Source organism: Pseudopipra pipra, chromosome 17, assembly GCF_036250125.1.
Source record: "Pseudopipra pipra isolate bDixPip1 chromosome 17, bDixPip1.hap1, whole genome shotgun sequence".
Taxonomy (NCBI): Eukaryota; Metazoa; Chordata; class Aves; order Passeriformes; family Pipridae; genus Pseudopipra; species Pseudopipra pipra.
Genome location: NC_087565.1, coordinates 3,356,897 through 3,372,660, shown reverse-complemented (window position 1 = coordinate 3,372,660; position 15,764 = coordinate 3,356,897). Strand labels below are relative to the sequence as shown.

Here is a 15,764-nt window from a genome sequence, read left to right as displayed (position 1 = left end):
AGGAGCCCGCGGCGGGGCTGTAAGAGGAGGCTGATGCGAGCAGTGCAAGCGGCTGTGGCATCCAGGGAATCTGGGTCACCAGACGGTGGAAGCCGCATTCCCCGTGCCCAGGGGTCAGAGCGGTTGATTTGGTGAGGAACAACGGGTGAAAGCCGGGCAGCGAACACTAGCACAGCCGTCGTACCAAGGCCTGGCTGCGGTTAGCTCTTGCCCGGCCCTGCTGGCACCGGCTCCGGGACCCGCCCACTGGCCGCTGATAGGGCGTCCCGAATGCCACTCAAAACGCCACATCGCCTGATTGGCCAAGCGCGCCCCGCAGTGCATTATGGGAGTTGTGGTTCACAGCTTGCCGTCCTTCGGTGTCGCTGTTCGAATGAGCACTACATTTCCCATAGGCCTTTGCGGGCATCGCTCAACTCCGCAGCCCTGGTTGTCTCATCCGGGTCCTCTGGTGGGTCCAGCAAATTGGCTCGCGGCGGGGGCGCTCCGCGGGCGCTGATTGGTGGGTCCGGGCGGGCGGGCCCTGTTTGAAATTCGTTAACGGCGGCGCCGCGCGGGGCGGCGGCGTTGGGGTGAGTGAGGGGGCCTGGGTCGAAACCCCCCCCCAACTCCGGCCTTGGCACTTCTTCTCCAGATCTGCTCTGGTTGTGAGGACGCCGCACTGCCCCGAGCCCACGTATCGGTAACGGGGCCGAAGGCGCGACTCTGTAAGGGGAGGTGGGAGGTGGCTCGGGCCGCTCGGACCGTGGCCGAAACCGCTGTCGCGAAGGGGCTGAGCCGGAGGGTTCTTGCTCTCCCTATGGCATCGCGGTGCTGGAACAAGCCTTGGGCTCGGGTGGGTTCCTCGGAAATGAAGTTCCGAGTCCTTAAAAATATCACAAAATCTGATGGAAAGGTGCATTTCACAATTTCACTCTGTTATTTCTTCTCAGGCAAAATTCTGCTTTACAGGAAAAGAAGCCCAGGCGAAGCCGGGCTCAAGTAACAGAAAAAGCATTAAGGGAGCTATTTTTGTGCGGTGCTTTTTTTAAGCTAGAAGACCTTCAACTTAATCTAACAATAAGGTGAGATTATACTGGCTAAAAATAATTTACTTTTCCTTGAACTGCTATTCTTAGACGGCCCCGTCTTCGTGTCTTCTGAAACTTGTGGGATCTCATTTAGGGAGCTCGAGCTGTCAGGGCTGTTTATTTTTGGGGGCGAGGGCGGGTCCGGGCCGTTAGTACGGCGAAGGCTGTGCCAGCACCTCTCCCCTCCCTTCGCTGTAAGTCGGGGTGGTACCCGGAGCTCCCTGCGGGCTTCGCTCTCAGCTGGGGAGAGATAAAGGGTTTGTACCCTAATTTGGGCGTTGCTGCAGTTCTGTCCCCGGGATGGTGAATCCAGTGTTGATTCTGTGCTACAGAGAAGCACAGCTGAACACTGAGTGGGGGGCACTAGAGAGGAGGGAGAAGCTGTAGATCCAGAGTGTGTTAGAAGTGTTCACTTCACCCTGCTCAGGGAAAAGCAAGGATGAAGGATGACTTTCCAAAGCTTCTGGCATCATATGGAAGCAGTTCAGGTAGTGGGTGGGATGGTTCCTACCAGGCTGTGGTGATGGGACTGTAGCTACAGAGAGGCAATTTCCAGCCCTTTCTAATGGTCCAATTTACACATTAACCACTGAAAAGCATCCAGGAGCTTTGTATGTGTTATTATCCCTTAAAAAGGGATGGATAGCTCAGGGTTCAAGGACAATAAAGAAGTTGCCTGGTTAGTGCAGTGTCCTGCATTGAAGCAGCAGCTGGTGTTGGAGCCCAGCAGAAGGCACTGGAATTGCCTCAGCATGTTGCTGTGCAGCTGCCTCAGCCTTGGGGAAGCTTCTGTTGCTTGTTCCTGGTTGCCCATCTTGGGTTTTGAGGCATGTGGATCGACTGGTTTTGCACTTATCTGCTGAAATAATTTGGAATATCCTGTTTGTGTCTGCTCTTATTTTCTTTCTGCTTTCTGCTCCTGTTGGGATTTGCCATAAGTAACATCTGTAGCTTGTGAAGCTCCACTGGTGTGTTGTGATGAGGTGTCATCCCCAGGTGACTGGGGGTTTATCTAATTGCACTGTGAGGTGGCAGGAAGGTGCCCTCTCTATGCCCTCCTTAGAATCTAGACTGGTTTGGGTTGGAAGGGTCCTTAAGGCTCATCTCGTTCCACCCCCCTACCATGTGCAGGGACACCTTCCACTATCCCAGGTTGCTCCAAGCCCCATCCAAGCTGGCCTTGAACACTTGCAGAGATGAGGCAGCCACAGCTTCTTTGAGTAATCTGTGCCTCACTACCCTTACAGGAAAGGCTTTCTCACTAATATCCAATCTAAATTTCTCCTCTTTTATTTTCTTCTATCACTAGTTGCCTCTGTCCCTATCAATAGCCTGTCTGGCCATTGCTACTCCCCCGGACTCAGACTCCTCTGTTCTCTCTGCTTCTGACCTCGATTTCTCATCTTGGAATGCTGCATCCTTTCTCTGACACAATGTCCTGCACAGCTGGGAGGTCCTTTGTCCAGGCAGGGTCTGCTGTTCTTGCTTTTGGCACGAAATTCACAACTACATTGAGAGAAAGATACTGATCACGTCTGTGATGGAATCGTGTTGGTATTTTAAAGCTAATTTGGATTAGAGTGAGGTGTGAAGTTATTCCAAAATACCTACTGTGCTTGCTGTTGGATCAGTCTTATTCTGGGATAGGAATGCTTGTTCCAATTTAGCTTAATCCTTTTTCAAAGCTAACTAATCTAAACCATGCCAAGGCACTCTTCTGGAACGTGCCAAAGTGTAGTTACTCAAAAGAAACCTGACATCCAGAGGAACCCACTGCCTTTTCCTCTGTGTGGATATGGCTCTGCTGCTCTGGAGGCACGTTTAGCTCAGTGAGAGAGCAGACCTAGAAAGAAAATTAAGGTTTTAATCAGGTAGTTGCTTTATAAAAGGAATTTGAGGTGGTTTTGAAAGTGAGAAGAGCAGATCCTCTTTTCCTGCCCCAGCAGCTCCGTGAACCAGGTGAAAGCTGATCCTGCAGAACGGGGGTGAGGGTTCCCCAGCTGGCTGGGGACACCTGTGTCGACACAGGAGGTGATGGATGTGGGGGAGAGCAGGGTCAGGCTTTAAATCCACGCCGGAGCTGTGTAGGGTTACAGTGTGCCCGCAGTCACGCTCAGGGAAATGCACACAGTGCCTGCTAATTAGGGGAATGGCCCTATTAATGAGAAGAAACTTCCTGAGCGCACTTCAGGTGGATGAGTGTCACAGCAGAGAGAAAGAATTTTGGGTTGAGATGAATGGGGTTGTGGTGTCAGAATCCTGCCAAGGTGTTTTAAAACTCCTGCAGGGAGTGGGCAGCGGGGGTCGGGCTGTGCCCAGCCGAGCCTGTGGGGATTGCAGGAGCCTTGTGGTGGCACATTGGAGTGATAAATCACTGGAACGTTCCTGGCCGATGGGAACTGAGTCGGTGGGTGGAGGAGGGAGATGCCTTTCAGTGAACTGCTGCTTCACTGTCAATCCTGTGCTGGGCAGGGCTTGGAGGATACCTAGGGATTTGAAAAGTGGATACCATGACTTCATCCGACTGAAATGGACCCTCTGGAGTTCAGTCACAATAACTTTTACCTCCCTGTTGTCTATTTCAAAAACCTTGGAGTATGAACCTGAGGCATTGATACAATCCCTTTCTTTTCCTGACTATTCTCTTCTGTATGGGATGGAGGGAAGGGAAGAGAGAAGGGGTCAGCAATGAGGTCAGTGATGAGAGTGCTGACACTATGGGAGAATAAGGACCTTACACAGTAAAAAGCTGGGAACCACAGCAGTGTAGCAGTGGGCACAAGTAGCTGTGAAACATGATGCCCAGAGCTCTGACTTGGTGAACTGACTGGGGAGGGTGAGGGGAGAATGCAGATGACGCATTTGATTTTTAAAAAAAGTGGAACGTGTTGACAGAAACTCTATCTTGATTAAGGGCAGTAGGAAAGCATTTGATTCCAGCCACGTCTCCAGCTCAGTTACAGTTGGTTTTGGCTCTGATTCTTCTGTTTGCCTTTTTTGGGCCTTACCTTGACATCTTCACAGCCGTGTAGCTGGTGCTTCTCTAGTGACATTCTTCCCTTTGACTATCACAGTTCTGCTCAGGGGAGCTGAAGGTTTCTCAGTGCAGCCATCCTCAGGTTGTGACCAGCCATGGTACCCCCTAAACACTGCATTTCTTTATTTATGGAGCACACACCATCTGGGTTGAACCATGTGTGGTCTGCCTAGACAGATGGTTTAGGGCTGAGGCTGCGTGGATTAGGAATACGGTGCTTTGGAGTTGCTTGGGCTCATAAAAGCAAAGTTCAGGTGATTTCCTCGGGGAGGGTTTTATAACATCCTCGTGGGCTTTGCCTCGCAGCTGTGCGAGGCACCGCGAAAGCACCTTTGCAAAAAGGTTTTGATGTAATTTCAGGGTTTATAACTTTGTCGCTGGCTTTGTTCCTGTTCCGTTGAGTTTAATATCACCTGTTGACACAGGGACTCCTCTTGCTGTCAGTGCTCCATTAATTAACTGCAGGGACTGTTTGACATGGTCACAGTGCTCGGTTTGTTTATAGCCTGGCCAGCCTTGGGCTAGTGCTGTGGAATGCAGGAGGGCCTGACACTGCCCTGCTTCTGACTTTTTGCCTGGTAACAATGCTCTACAGAGCCATTTTCCTGCTTTGAAAATCAATTTACTCTCTAGAAGAGCACCTTTGTGTCATTAGTTCTTGTTTGTAGCTCTTTAGAGGGAGAAAGACTGTGCTCTGGAGTGAAGCTCATCAGTTTTGTAAATCCTGTAAGGGTAAGAACTCTTCTTGGTGCAGCGGTGAGGGAAGGAAGTGCAAATCAGTTGCTCTCTGGAAATGACTTGTACTTTACTTTGTCTTAATACAATTCTAGCACCTACAGGTACAAAGAAAACCCTCAAAACTTGATATTCCTGATAGTTTTGAACCTGCAAATGTCAACAGTGGTGAGGTCTCCTTAGCTTTGCCAGTCAGCAGTAGAATAAACCCCTGCATTGCTCAAGAGGCATTCTGCCCAAAGGTGTGAAGTGCAAGAAAGGGGAGTTGTACCAAAGGCTGTCCCAGTGCCTCTCCCTAGAAACCCTGAGGAGGAAGAGAGATGGGGGATGATTCCACTGACACCCTGTTGTTGTCTAAAGAACTGTAGTGGTGCAGGCAGAGGACTCGTGGGGACAGTGTGACAGCAAAGATGGCTAGATCAGAATCCCGCTATTCCTTCGACGTCCCAAACACCTGCATCAACTTTGCAACTCTGAGTGAGGATGATGCTGATGCACACAACGCAGACTCCTGGTTTGGTAAGTTGCTTCCAACTCCTTGATTTGTTTTCTCATTGGATGAGGCCTCAGTGTTATCCTTGGTTTGGGTGTGGCTTCTGTGCCAATTGGTTATTCATGTTTTTAGCTGCATCATTCATTATGCATGGAGGTTTTTTTGTTGTTTTGGTTTTTTTTAATTTAAACTTTAATGTCTGTAACTTGACAGGTGACTTCGTTAACCTCATAATGATATTCTGATGTATTGTTAATAAATTCCTAACATACTATGTATAGTGAACATCTTTTTCTCCTGACAGACCAAAAAGCCAATATGGAGAATATCCCCCCTGCAGAAAATGTGGCAAAGGTCTCACAGAGCAGCCCTGCTTATACAAAGCCTGATTTTCTCTCTGCCTTCACATCACAAGGAGTAGCAATGAGTAAGCTGGCATAGTATGGGGGGCAGGGAATTTAATTTTACCTGCTTTTCACTGGCAAAATGGAAAGGCCTCTGTCTGGCTTTTCTGGGACCATCTTCATAAACTGTTGTCTGCAAGGTCTCGCATGATTTTAATTTGAGGTGTTCTTTATATGTGTATATGGATGAGCTGACACTTGTCCCCCTTCTCAGGTGAAAGCAATGGTGAAGCAGAGGGTGCACAGACCCACGCGGTCTCTCAGAACATCATTGGGTCCCTGGCAACCTGGAGAGCTGCTGCCCCTGCAGAGGCCCCTCAAAGGTGAAATTCTTGTGTTCAGTTTGCAAAATGATTGATAATGGTGTAACTAACTAGGTCTCTGCTCTCAGGATCTGCAGTTCTAGCTGTTCTTGGGTCATCCTGTGGGGCTGGAGTTCTCCAGCATGGAGACTGTGTACTGGGACAGCTGATCTGCTGGCTAAGCTGGAGGGACAGTCTCTAGGGTGGAAATGTAATGCAGTGTCTCACATACTTGTCAAATGAGACTTGGTAGCACCAGGAACTTCTGGAATGTGAGGACATCTGAAACTGAGGTGGCTTATAAAGTTTCTTTGTTTATATCTGTCTGACTTGGGCAGAACTTGTTCTTCATATGAATGCAAGGGGCTCTGTATGCTTGCATATACCAAAGAATACTAAGTTTATGTATTGCTAAACTTTAATAAATCGTGCTGCATTTGGATTGTTGTTTTAAATGCAATTTGCATGGTGGGAATGGTGGAGTTAGGTGGTGCACTGACATAAAAAGTGTTATCCAGGTCGTGTGTCTCCTCAGATCTGCAGGAAAGCTGACCCCTGTTTTCTGTTCTACTCTAGAACAAGCAAGAGACCAGCTGCAAAGCCAAGAAAAACCCATCAGCGCAAGCAGCCGGGGAGAATCAAAGCAGAGAGAATTGCTAATGCCCTGGATAATAAGGAAGAGGTTCCACCTCTGAAGAAAATGAGAATGTACGTCATCAAAGTTCTTCTGTTTGAGGCTGGGAAGGGGGATACAACTGTTCCTTTGGAAAGGATTTCCAGTTGGCTGAGAGGGTTCTCACACAAAGGTTAGGGGGTGATGACTGGAACTGATTCCTGATACTGGTTTCATAAACAAGAAATGGCTGTAAGAGCTGAAGGAATTGCTCTGTTTGGAAGTAGAGATGTGAATGAAATGAGCGTGGGTTTCTTCAGCTTCTTACTCCTTACTCAGTGTCAGTCAGTTAGTTTTAAATTTGTCTTAACTTATCCATCAGGAAGTCATCAGGCAGTTAGTCATAAGTTATGAAAGAGTCACAGCTCAAATATTTCTCAAATTAGCTTAACCACTAAGGTATCATATGGTGATAAGCTCGAGGTCAGGAAATTGAAGTGTGATCTTTGAAATGCTGCTGTACCACAGTACAGTACTCCTTCCTCTAGAAAAGTTCCAAAAACTCAGCAATTCATCTTCCCTTCTGCAGCCTTAGATACCAGGGAAAACTGGACAGTCTGCCTGGGCCTATGGTGAGGTAAGGCCAGCCTGGCATACCTTAGACCTCACCAGGTGTTGGGATGTTATACATGGTGGTGAGAACTGCAGGTGATCTTTCATTTAGAACACAGTTAATTGGAATGGTTTGCTCTAACAAGTCGTTTTCTTAGTTCTGGCAGCAGAAAGGAGATGGAAGAATCTACGAAGGCAGAGCTCTCACAGGATCCTGACCTGTCCCCAGAGAGAGAGAAAAGCAAACCACTCATGCCCTCCACGCCAACAATGTTGAAGTACGTGGCTTTCTTGTGACTTGTCTGCTAATCATGGTTGATTTAGGTGACAGTCCTGGCTGAGTGTTTCCAGCTTCAACTTAGCATGTGATGGTATCACATTTAGTAAACACTAGGTTAAGGCAACAATATTAGGATGAAATGTACTTCACCAGCTGAACCTGTGCACTGGAAAGCTTTTGCTTTTCTTTTGAGGAACAAGTTGTTCTTGCTGGTGGATTGAGCATGCACACAGCAAATGGCTCTGCAGAATAGCAGCTAGCTGTGAGATTTCTTGAGCAAACAAAATCCAAGCAGATCTTTTGAAGAATATGATTTTATAACAAGGAATGCTCCTGCAGTGAGGTCAGAAATAAGCATGTTCCTTGCACTAACATGCTAATAACCAGGGAAGCAGGAAGGAATATCTCAGTCTTCAATGTGCTTCTGCAGGAGGACCAAACCTTCTAGCAAGCTGAAGAGTACAGAGGAGCAGGAACTTGAAAAGATGCAGCAGTTGCAGCAGGAGGTTATGGAGCTGCGGAAGAAGAACGAGGAGTCTCTGAAAGCAGCTATTGCTGGAGCAGGTGGGCTCTGCCTGGATTGCAGATTGAAGCTGTACTGGGTTCAGCTGGAGAGTGCTGCACAGAGCTGTGCAAGTACCTCTGGAAACAAACATTCCATACTTTGTGATAAATATTAGGAGGCTTTTAGTGTAGATCAACCCCTAAACTGCCTGGAAAAAAGTGTTTGGGTTTTGTCGTGTTTTGAAGGGTTAAAGATGAGTTTTCTAAAAATTTGTCTAGTTACTAGATATTAAATGCTTTTTTTTTTTTATCCCCACAAATCCTACACCCCCATCCCACTCCAAAAGGCTTCCAATTCTTAAGTGTTCTCTTTCTTTAGGACAACCCATGAAGAGACCCGCTGGTCAAGTAACAAAGCCAATTGATTTCCACTTCTGCACAGACAGTAGGATTAAACAGAATGTGGGAAGCCAGCCTGAGAATGAGTACAAGGAGCTGGATTTTGCAGCAGTACTCAGGAAGCATCCCCCTTCTCCGGTGAGAGCCAGAGTGTTACCAGCACTTGGCTGACTGATTCTTGACATCACCTCCTTGCTGCTTGTGCAACACCCATGCTGGTGACCCACGGAGCGGTTACCTCAGGAGGGGCAGGTGTTGTGCAAACCTAATTGAGAACTCGCTGTATGTCTCGTTGCCACAAGACTCCAAAGAAACCTCGTGGAAAAAGGAGCTCTTTAATGTCAGATCTTCCAGTCATTCCACTTCATGCTTTAATCTTCTGCTTTGAACAGTTTCCCAATATGACTTGTGTGTGTTCAGAGTATTAACATTTATGCTTAATGTTAAAATGTTACCTTCTTTTCAGTGAGGGGAAGGAAATGTTGTCGAAGCCTCTTGGCCATGGCCGTACTGACTGTTGTTTTCTTTCTCCAGGTGCGAATGCCAAAGGGACCCACTGTCCCCAAACCTTTCAACCTGTCCCAGGGAAACAAAAGAAAACTTGAAACCACATCAGAGTACGTGTCCTTTGCTGAGCAGGTAGAAGCATTCCAAAAACGCACACCCTCTCGTTACCATTTGAGGAGCAGGAAACCTGAGGAAGAAGGTGAGTGGTCCTGCCTGTGTCCACAGAGATGGTGGTAGAACAACAGAGATGCTTTGACTGCTCTGAGCAAGCAGTCTGTGTCTGTTGTAGGCCTTGCCATTAACTGCTGGTCTCTGACTTGAATTCACAGGCCAAGTTTCAGGAAAGTCTGTGAAGCCTCACCGCACCTGTGCCAAAACACCAGTGCTCCGAACAAAGCAGCGCTCGAGACCTGTCACCTGCAAAACTGCAGCAGAGCTAGAAGCAGAGGAAGTAGAGAGAATTCAACAGTAAGTAAATGTTTACTCTAGTCCTCCAAGGGAGGAATGTACCACACTGGAAATATCTTTCAGATACCAAAATATCGCTTCTCAGGAATACCCTCTTTGTGTAAAAGAATGAGTAGCATAAAACCATTGATATTCCTTTAGCTCGTGCATGGCTCTGATTGTAGGAAAGTGAAAAGTAGCCAATTCATTTTAAAGAAAGTGCTCTTAGGAGAGCTGATCTTGAGTTCAGTACAGCTTATGATGAGTAAAGCAAACCCAGTATAGCAGTATACACCCTGCATGCGCTTCAAAACTCTCCTGGTGGCCAAAGGTTTGTATTTTTAGGAAAGCAATTCATGTTTTCCTTATTAATCTTGCTGTTTCAAAACCAAAGGAAGAGTTGCTAACCTAGAGCTGCACAATAATGTACAATGTAACTGCCTCCATCTCTGCTGTGTAGGTACAAATTCAAAGCGCGAGAACTCAATTACAAAATCTTTGAGGGTGGACCACTCCTGCCCAAGAAACCCCGTGTGAGGAATGTCACACAACCCATCGGCTTCGAGTTGGAAACAGAAAAAAGGATTCAGGAGCGTGAGAGTAAGAAGCGGCAGGAGGAAGAGCACTTTGAATTCCATTCCAGGCCGTGTCCCACAAAAATCCTGGAGGATGTTGTGGTAAGAAGTTTGGTAATACCCAGACCTGGGAATTAGGACTGAGGTGGCAACTAGTTTCAGAATGCCTGTAGCTGTGTTGCATTATGTATTTTGGTAATCTTCAGTAAACAGTGTCTGCCATTAGGTAAGAACTGCAACAGGTACGTCCTGTGCTCTGTGTTATGTTTTCCTGGCACTCGGCCTTGGGTAACTCCTTACTGGCTCTTCTGAACAGGGTGTTCCGGAGAAGAAAGAACTTCCTTGTACAGTCCCCAAGTCTCCAGCCTTCGCCTTGAAAAGCAGAACCCGTGTGTCTGGCAGAGAGGAAGAAAAGGTAACGGTTGTGACTAGGCTGGAGCCAGGCCCAGGTACCACCACAGTGCTTCTGGCTGTGGGTAGGATGCTCTGGGCTGGGGAGCCTCTGCCCTCCTGTGAGCAGTTCCTCCACTGGTCACCTTTGTCTGTGCCATTCTCTCAAAGCAATTTTGAGTTACTGCTACTCATTTTACAGAAACTGAATTCTCATATGAAATGAAATTTAAACACAAGAGCACTGATGGGGGTTTCTGAAGTGTTGCTGCTATGAAGGAGGAAAGTGAACTGCTTAGATTTCTCAGGACACTGCCTTTCCCTATTCTGTCATGGAGGGCAGATATTGCACATGACCCTTCTCCCCGAGGTGGGGAGCAGGATTCTGAATGCATCATGTGCTTCTTCCTTTCCCTCTTGTGAAGAGGACATTAAAGTCTAATTTGGATGAGTACTAGAAATGAGAGTGGTTTAGAAAGAGGAAGAACTGGCCTGTGGGTCAGGATGCCAGTAAATAGGCACTTCTTGGATTGCTAATTTTTGCAGTGTCCAGTGTTTGCTTGACCCTGCTGTTCCCCTTATTAAAGGAGCTCATTCAGAGCTCTTCATGGCTTTGTTTGGCAGGAGTTGTGGTCTCTACAAAAATAAAAAATCAGATCCTAACACTAATATCCCTTTAGGAAAAGGAGGTGGTGCCTGTGATCAAAGCTAACCCTATGCCACATTACGGAGTGCCCTTCAAACCCAAAATGCCAGAGCAGAGGCACGTGGAAGTTTGCCCCTTCTCTTTTGATGCCCGGGACAAAGAGCGGCAAATACAAAAAGAGAAAAAAATAGAAGAATTTCAGAAGGAAGAGGTAAGAACTAAAGCTGCCTTGGATTCCACTCCTTCAATAAAAGGAGTGTGGCAGGATCTGCCTCTTGCTGTTGCCTGTTAAACATCCAAGGAAAGGACGAGAAATATTTCAAGTTGTTTGTTTCAGGTGCCGAAGTTCAAAGCGCAGCCTCTGCCTTACTTTGACCAAGTTAAACTGCCAGAAAAAAAGGTCAAAGCCCCAACCCAGCCTGAACCATTCCATCTGCAGGTGGATGAACGGGGAGCTGCCAAGCTCGAGAGCTGGAAACATCAGGTGGGATATAAAGTATAATGGAAAAGACTGGACTTAAAGCAGCTGATGGAGTTGTAGTCAACTCTGAAAAGTGTCCTGCTTGAGTTGAATCAGGAGCTGAGTTTGAGCAATGAATTATTCTGTCCTTGGCATGAGAGTTGAGCTGTGGATTAAAGATTGGTGGATTGGGGTTATTTATTTTTCTCACTTTATGGTAAATCACGAGATTTACCACAGCTGCATGAACAGCTGTGGAGTGATTTCTAAGCAGCAACTCTGTACAGCTGGATCCCTTTGCTGACCATCTCTATGCTTGGGGATTTATTGACACATAAATAATATACTGCTTTTCTCGTGTGAAGTCTGCAGTGGACACCTGAAACTTTCTTCAACCTATTTTTGGCAAAGTAACTGTCAGGCAACAAGTGACACATCTTTCTGGCTTTAATATGATTTTCTATGGAAATGATTTGACTAAGTCAACCTGGCTCTTTCAGTTGTTGGGAGTGCTGGCATCTATGTCAGGGGGTGATGGTCTCTTTATGCCTGACATTGATGTGCTTTCTTCTCCTGCAGCTCGAAGAAGACTTGAAAAAGCAGAAAGAGGCAGCATGTTTTAAAGCTCGTCCCAACACAGTGGTGTACCAGGAGCCTTTCGTGCCCAAAAAGGAACACAAACTACTATCAGGTGGAGTTACAAGTACTTGCTACACGGGCTTGGCGAGTAACTCAGAACTGATGCAATTAAGTGGTGTTTTTCTGGCTGTTGCCTCTTCTTCATCAGCACAGCCAATAGTGCCTTGCATTTAATCAACTAATTGCCTAACAGCTTGTGTCCCCTGGGAGCGGGCGGGTTTCCTCTCCCCCCCCATCCTGCTCCAGCATGGCAGCTGTATTTAGCAGCTCTGTTGCAATTGGCAGATGATTGATGTCTGCCAGCTCAGGATAAGGGTACAGAGAATGTGAGGAGCTCCCTGCAGAGACAGCTGGCATTTCTGCAGAGCTGTCACTCTTTTCCTCCCATTTCTAATGAGATGAAGGCATCTACTGCTTGGGTAGACTGAGCTTTGTAGAGCATAAAACCAACCAAAAACTTGTTTGTACTAACAATTGTGTGCTTGCTCCCTCCCATGAGAACACCCGTGGCGGGGTGACGTCTGCATTAACACTGCTCACGTCTGGGAGCAAGGTTTTCTCTTTCCCTGAAGCCTGGAGGTATCTCCTAACCACCCTTGCCAAGGGGAAGCTCTCCAAAGGGAGGCTTCCGCTGACACTCTCTGCTTTACCTGGCTGTCTTTGAACCAATGTTGTCTCCTCTGTTTCTAACTTAGAGAGCCTTTCTGGTTCTGTAGTTCCTGAAAGCTTTGAGCTGGCAACAGAAAGAAGAGCAAAAGAACGGCAAGAATTTGAAAAGCGATTGGCAGACGCAGAAGCTGTAAGGGAGAGGTATCAGGAGCAGATCAGGCAGGAACAAGAGGAGCGTGAAAAGGAAGAAGTTGCTAAGCTAAGGCAAGAAATGGTAAGTGAGCTGTTTCCGAGCAAGGGCTGTAAAGCAACCCAAAGGAATGTGGGAATATCCTCAAGGAGCTCATGTCACTGCTGAGCTGCATTAAGATTGTCTTTTCAAGGTTCCCTGTTGCAAACTAATTCCTCATTAACTTTAAAACTGCTTTAAAAACAAAAACCAAAGCCTGCAAAATGACCCAAATAAAGAAGGCAACTCTGCTGAGTGGCTGAGTTTTGGAGCTGTACATGTGTTGCTATCAGAGCCAGAATGATCTTTGTAAAACCCACAACCCCAACATGTGCTGTGCATGTTCCCAGTGCTTGGGGCAGTGTGTTGGTCTCAGACACCTGCCTTCATCCCACCCATGGCTCACCTGCAAGTTTTAGCTTCATCATAACTGCAACCATTTGCTTCATTGTGTCCTTGATTATATTTATTTTTTTACAGGTTCACAAGGCAAACCCAATACGCAAATACCGCAAGGTAGAAGTGAAGCCCAGTGATCAGTTACTGACTTCGCCAAAGTCTCCCAACTTCTCAGATAGATTCCGGTGCTGATGAGCACCCACATGATATTAGGAGGGAGATCCCATCCCTCTCTACTCCCTTGATAGGAGAGAGGGAACAGTTGTTTTTCTGTGACTCTGCCCGAACTCCTACCCTTGGTTCCTTTGTACTGAATAGTTTAACTCCACTTGAGCCCACGGCATCCCACCTAACTAAATAAAGTTTCCTAATATGATTGCTGTCTCTGGCTAGTGGGCTGAGGCCCTTTCCTGCAGAAGAGTTTCTGGTAAAGGCTGACTGTACAGATGTGTGCATCTGGCAGAGCTGCCTTGTCTTTGTACACTAAGTGTTGTTTTCAAGTGTCTGGTTTTTAGCCTTTTAATCTGTATTAAGCTTGAATTGTGTTAAATAATGTGAGGCTCCTGCCAGCCAGCGCAGTGCAGGTCAGACCTTTCTCATGATGTTTAGATGAACAATATAAATTTTACTCATGCTTTAAAGTAATTCTCTGTGTACATTAGAGCATTAAACCTTCTTGCTTTTTTATAGCTGAAGCCCTTCTATTTGGGGAACAATTTAACTGACAAATGACTTGCTGTGAGCTGCTGCCCCAGCTCCTGCCAGTGCAGGTCTTTTGGCTACAGAGACATCAGTGTCTCTGGCCAGTCTGGGCAGCAAGCAGAGTTAAATATAGCCCAAGTGCTCAAATGTGCCAGAGAACAAAACTGCCAGTGTTGTGAAGTCACATTTAGATTAAAAATTTAATAATTATTTCTTACCTTGGTATTGTGCTCTGATTTCTTACCTTTGTATCTTGCTGGTACACACGTGAGCAGGGCTGCTTGCTGCTGTTGTGCTGTTCAGAACAGAGGAAAAAAAGGAAAACTTAGAATTAATGTGTCCAGATAGGACAAACTGTCTTGTTTGGGGGTTATGGCAAACACTTGCTTTCATTTCCTCTGAATTCAGATATTATTGGAGAAGTATTCTTAGAGTGTGGCCTTTTATTCAGATTTTTGGGTAGAGAAGAGAAGGAGCTCAAACTTGAGGTGTCAGACTCCAGCTGAGGGGATGGTTAGAGGTGCCATCTCATCCTTGCCAAAGAACATCAAGCAGTTGCTGTTTTACTCCTAAACTGGGGGAGGTAACAGAGGGAGAAATTCCTCAGAGAGCTAAATTCCAAAATGAACATTTATTGTACCTGAGGGATTATGTTTCTGCAGGAATTCTAAAAAGTGTGATGCTCAAGGGATGCCATGGCAGAACAGCTGGAGTCTCTATGGGAGTGTTTCAAAGAGCACCAGCCTCAAACTTCTCTGCTTGGATTAAAAGAGAAAAAGCCCCCCCTGCTGAAATATAAGGGTTCTTGAAAAAATTAAAGGTTTTTTGCAGTTAGTAACTAAGGAACTCTGGAGAACCAGAGAGCTGAGGAAATGTGTTGGTACTGAAGGATGAATGACTCTGGAGCAGTGTGGCCTCTTGGAAATGGTGAGCTCAGCTGTGACTCCTTTTTGCTCAAGCTACACTTTTCCTTCCCTTGAGGATTTTTGCGTAGGTGTGGCAGAGCTGCGCCTGAAAGGGTTGACCCAGTCACCCAGGATGCCTTCAGCCACACGTTTCTGACTTTGCTGGTAGCCCCATGTTGTTGAGCTCAGGGTAACAAGACAGCCAGAACAGCTGTCACTGCTGCTGTGACAATTTACAGGATTGACTGGAGCAAGAGGGATGTGTCAGCATCCTCTTCTTGAAAACTAGGATCGGTGTGGATCTGGCCAGTCTACCTTAACCCCATTTCTGTTGCAGTGGAGCTGTTCCCTGCAATCTACTGGACAGGGACGTGGCTGAACTTCAGATGTGCAGTCAGGGAATCCTTGCTGCTTCCTCGAGTGCCAGCTCTGGAGCCAGCAGTGTGTGGGCAGCAGGAGCAGAAAATATTTATGATGAGTCAGGAGAAAGCTGGAATGATGATGAGCTGCTGAAGAATGTAAAGGCAAACAGGATAATGAGGCTATGGAGCTGGAGCAGCCAATGATCCCTTAAGGACGGACCAGCTGGATTTCCCTGATGGCCCTATATGGCCTTTGCTTCTACCCTGAGGCAGGCATTGTGTGCCTGACAGCTTAGCAGTTTTTCCCCCAACGGTATCATTTGGGTCTAATAAAAGACATTACATCTTCCCCCAGACACGGCCTCTTGTATTCCCCAGGCACTACAAAGAGTGGAAGGAACCTGAGGCAGCTGTGCCTGCAAGGATCTGGGGTGTTGGGCTGAGC

The 15,764-nt window shown here is 46.9% G+C and overlaps 1 protein-coding gene across 6 annotated transcripts; it reads left to right on the top strand.

Moving 5' to 3' along the window:
- The first annotated feature begins 548 nt into the window (after positions 1–548).
- On the top strand, positions 549–14,269 carry TPX2 (TPX2 microtubule nucleation factor). 6 transcript variants are annotated; one of them, XM_064673809.1, is made up of 19 exons: positions 549–682; positions 933–1,064; positions 5,203–5,361; positions 5,640–5,762; positions 5,954–6,062; positions 6,618–6,749; positions 7,244–7,291; positions 7,425–7,544; positions 7,977–8,110; positions 8,430–8,587; positions 8,984–9,155; positions 9,286–9,424; positions 9,864–10,080; positions 10,295–10,393; positions 11,049–11,225; positions 11,352–11,498; positions 12,054–12,165; positions 12,830–12,996; positions 13,432–14,269. In XM_064673809.1, exons 3-19 carry the CDS (start codon positions 5,253–5,255, stop codon positions 13,540–13,542), a joined length of 2,274 nt encoding a protein of 757 aa, XP_064529879.1. In that variant the 5' UTR covers positions 549–682; positions 933–1,064; positions 5,203–5,252; the 3' UTR covers positions 13,543–14,269. The 6 variants fall into 6 exon arrangements, with proteins under 6 accessions (XP_064529879.1, XP_064529876.1, XP_064529881.1 ...); XM_064673806.1 differs by having other exon boundaries at positions 12,809–12,996; XM_064673808.1 differs by having other exon boundaries at positions 554–572; positions 12,809–12,996.
- The last annotated feature ends 1,495 nt before the right edge of the window (positions 14,270–15,764 follow it).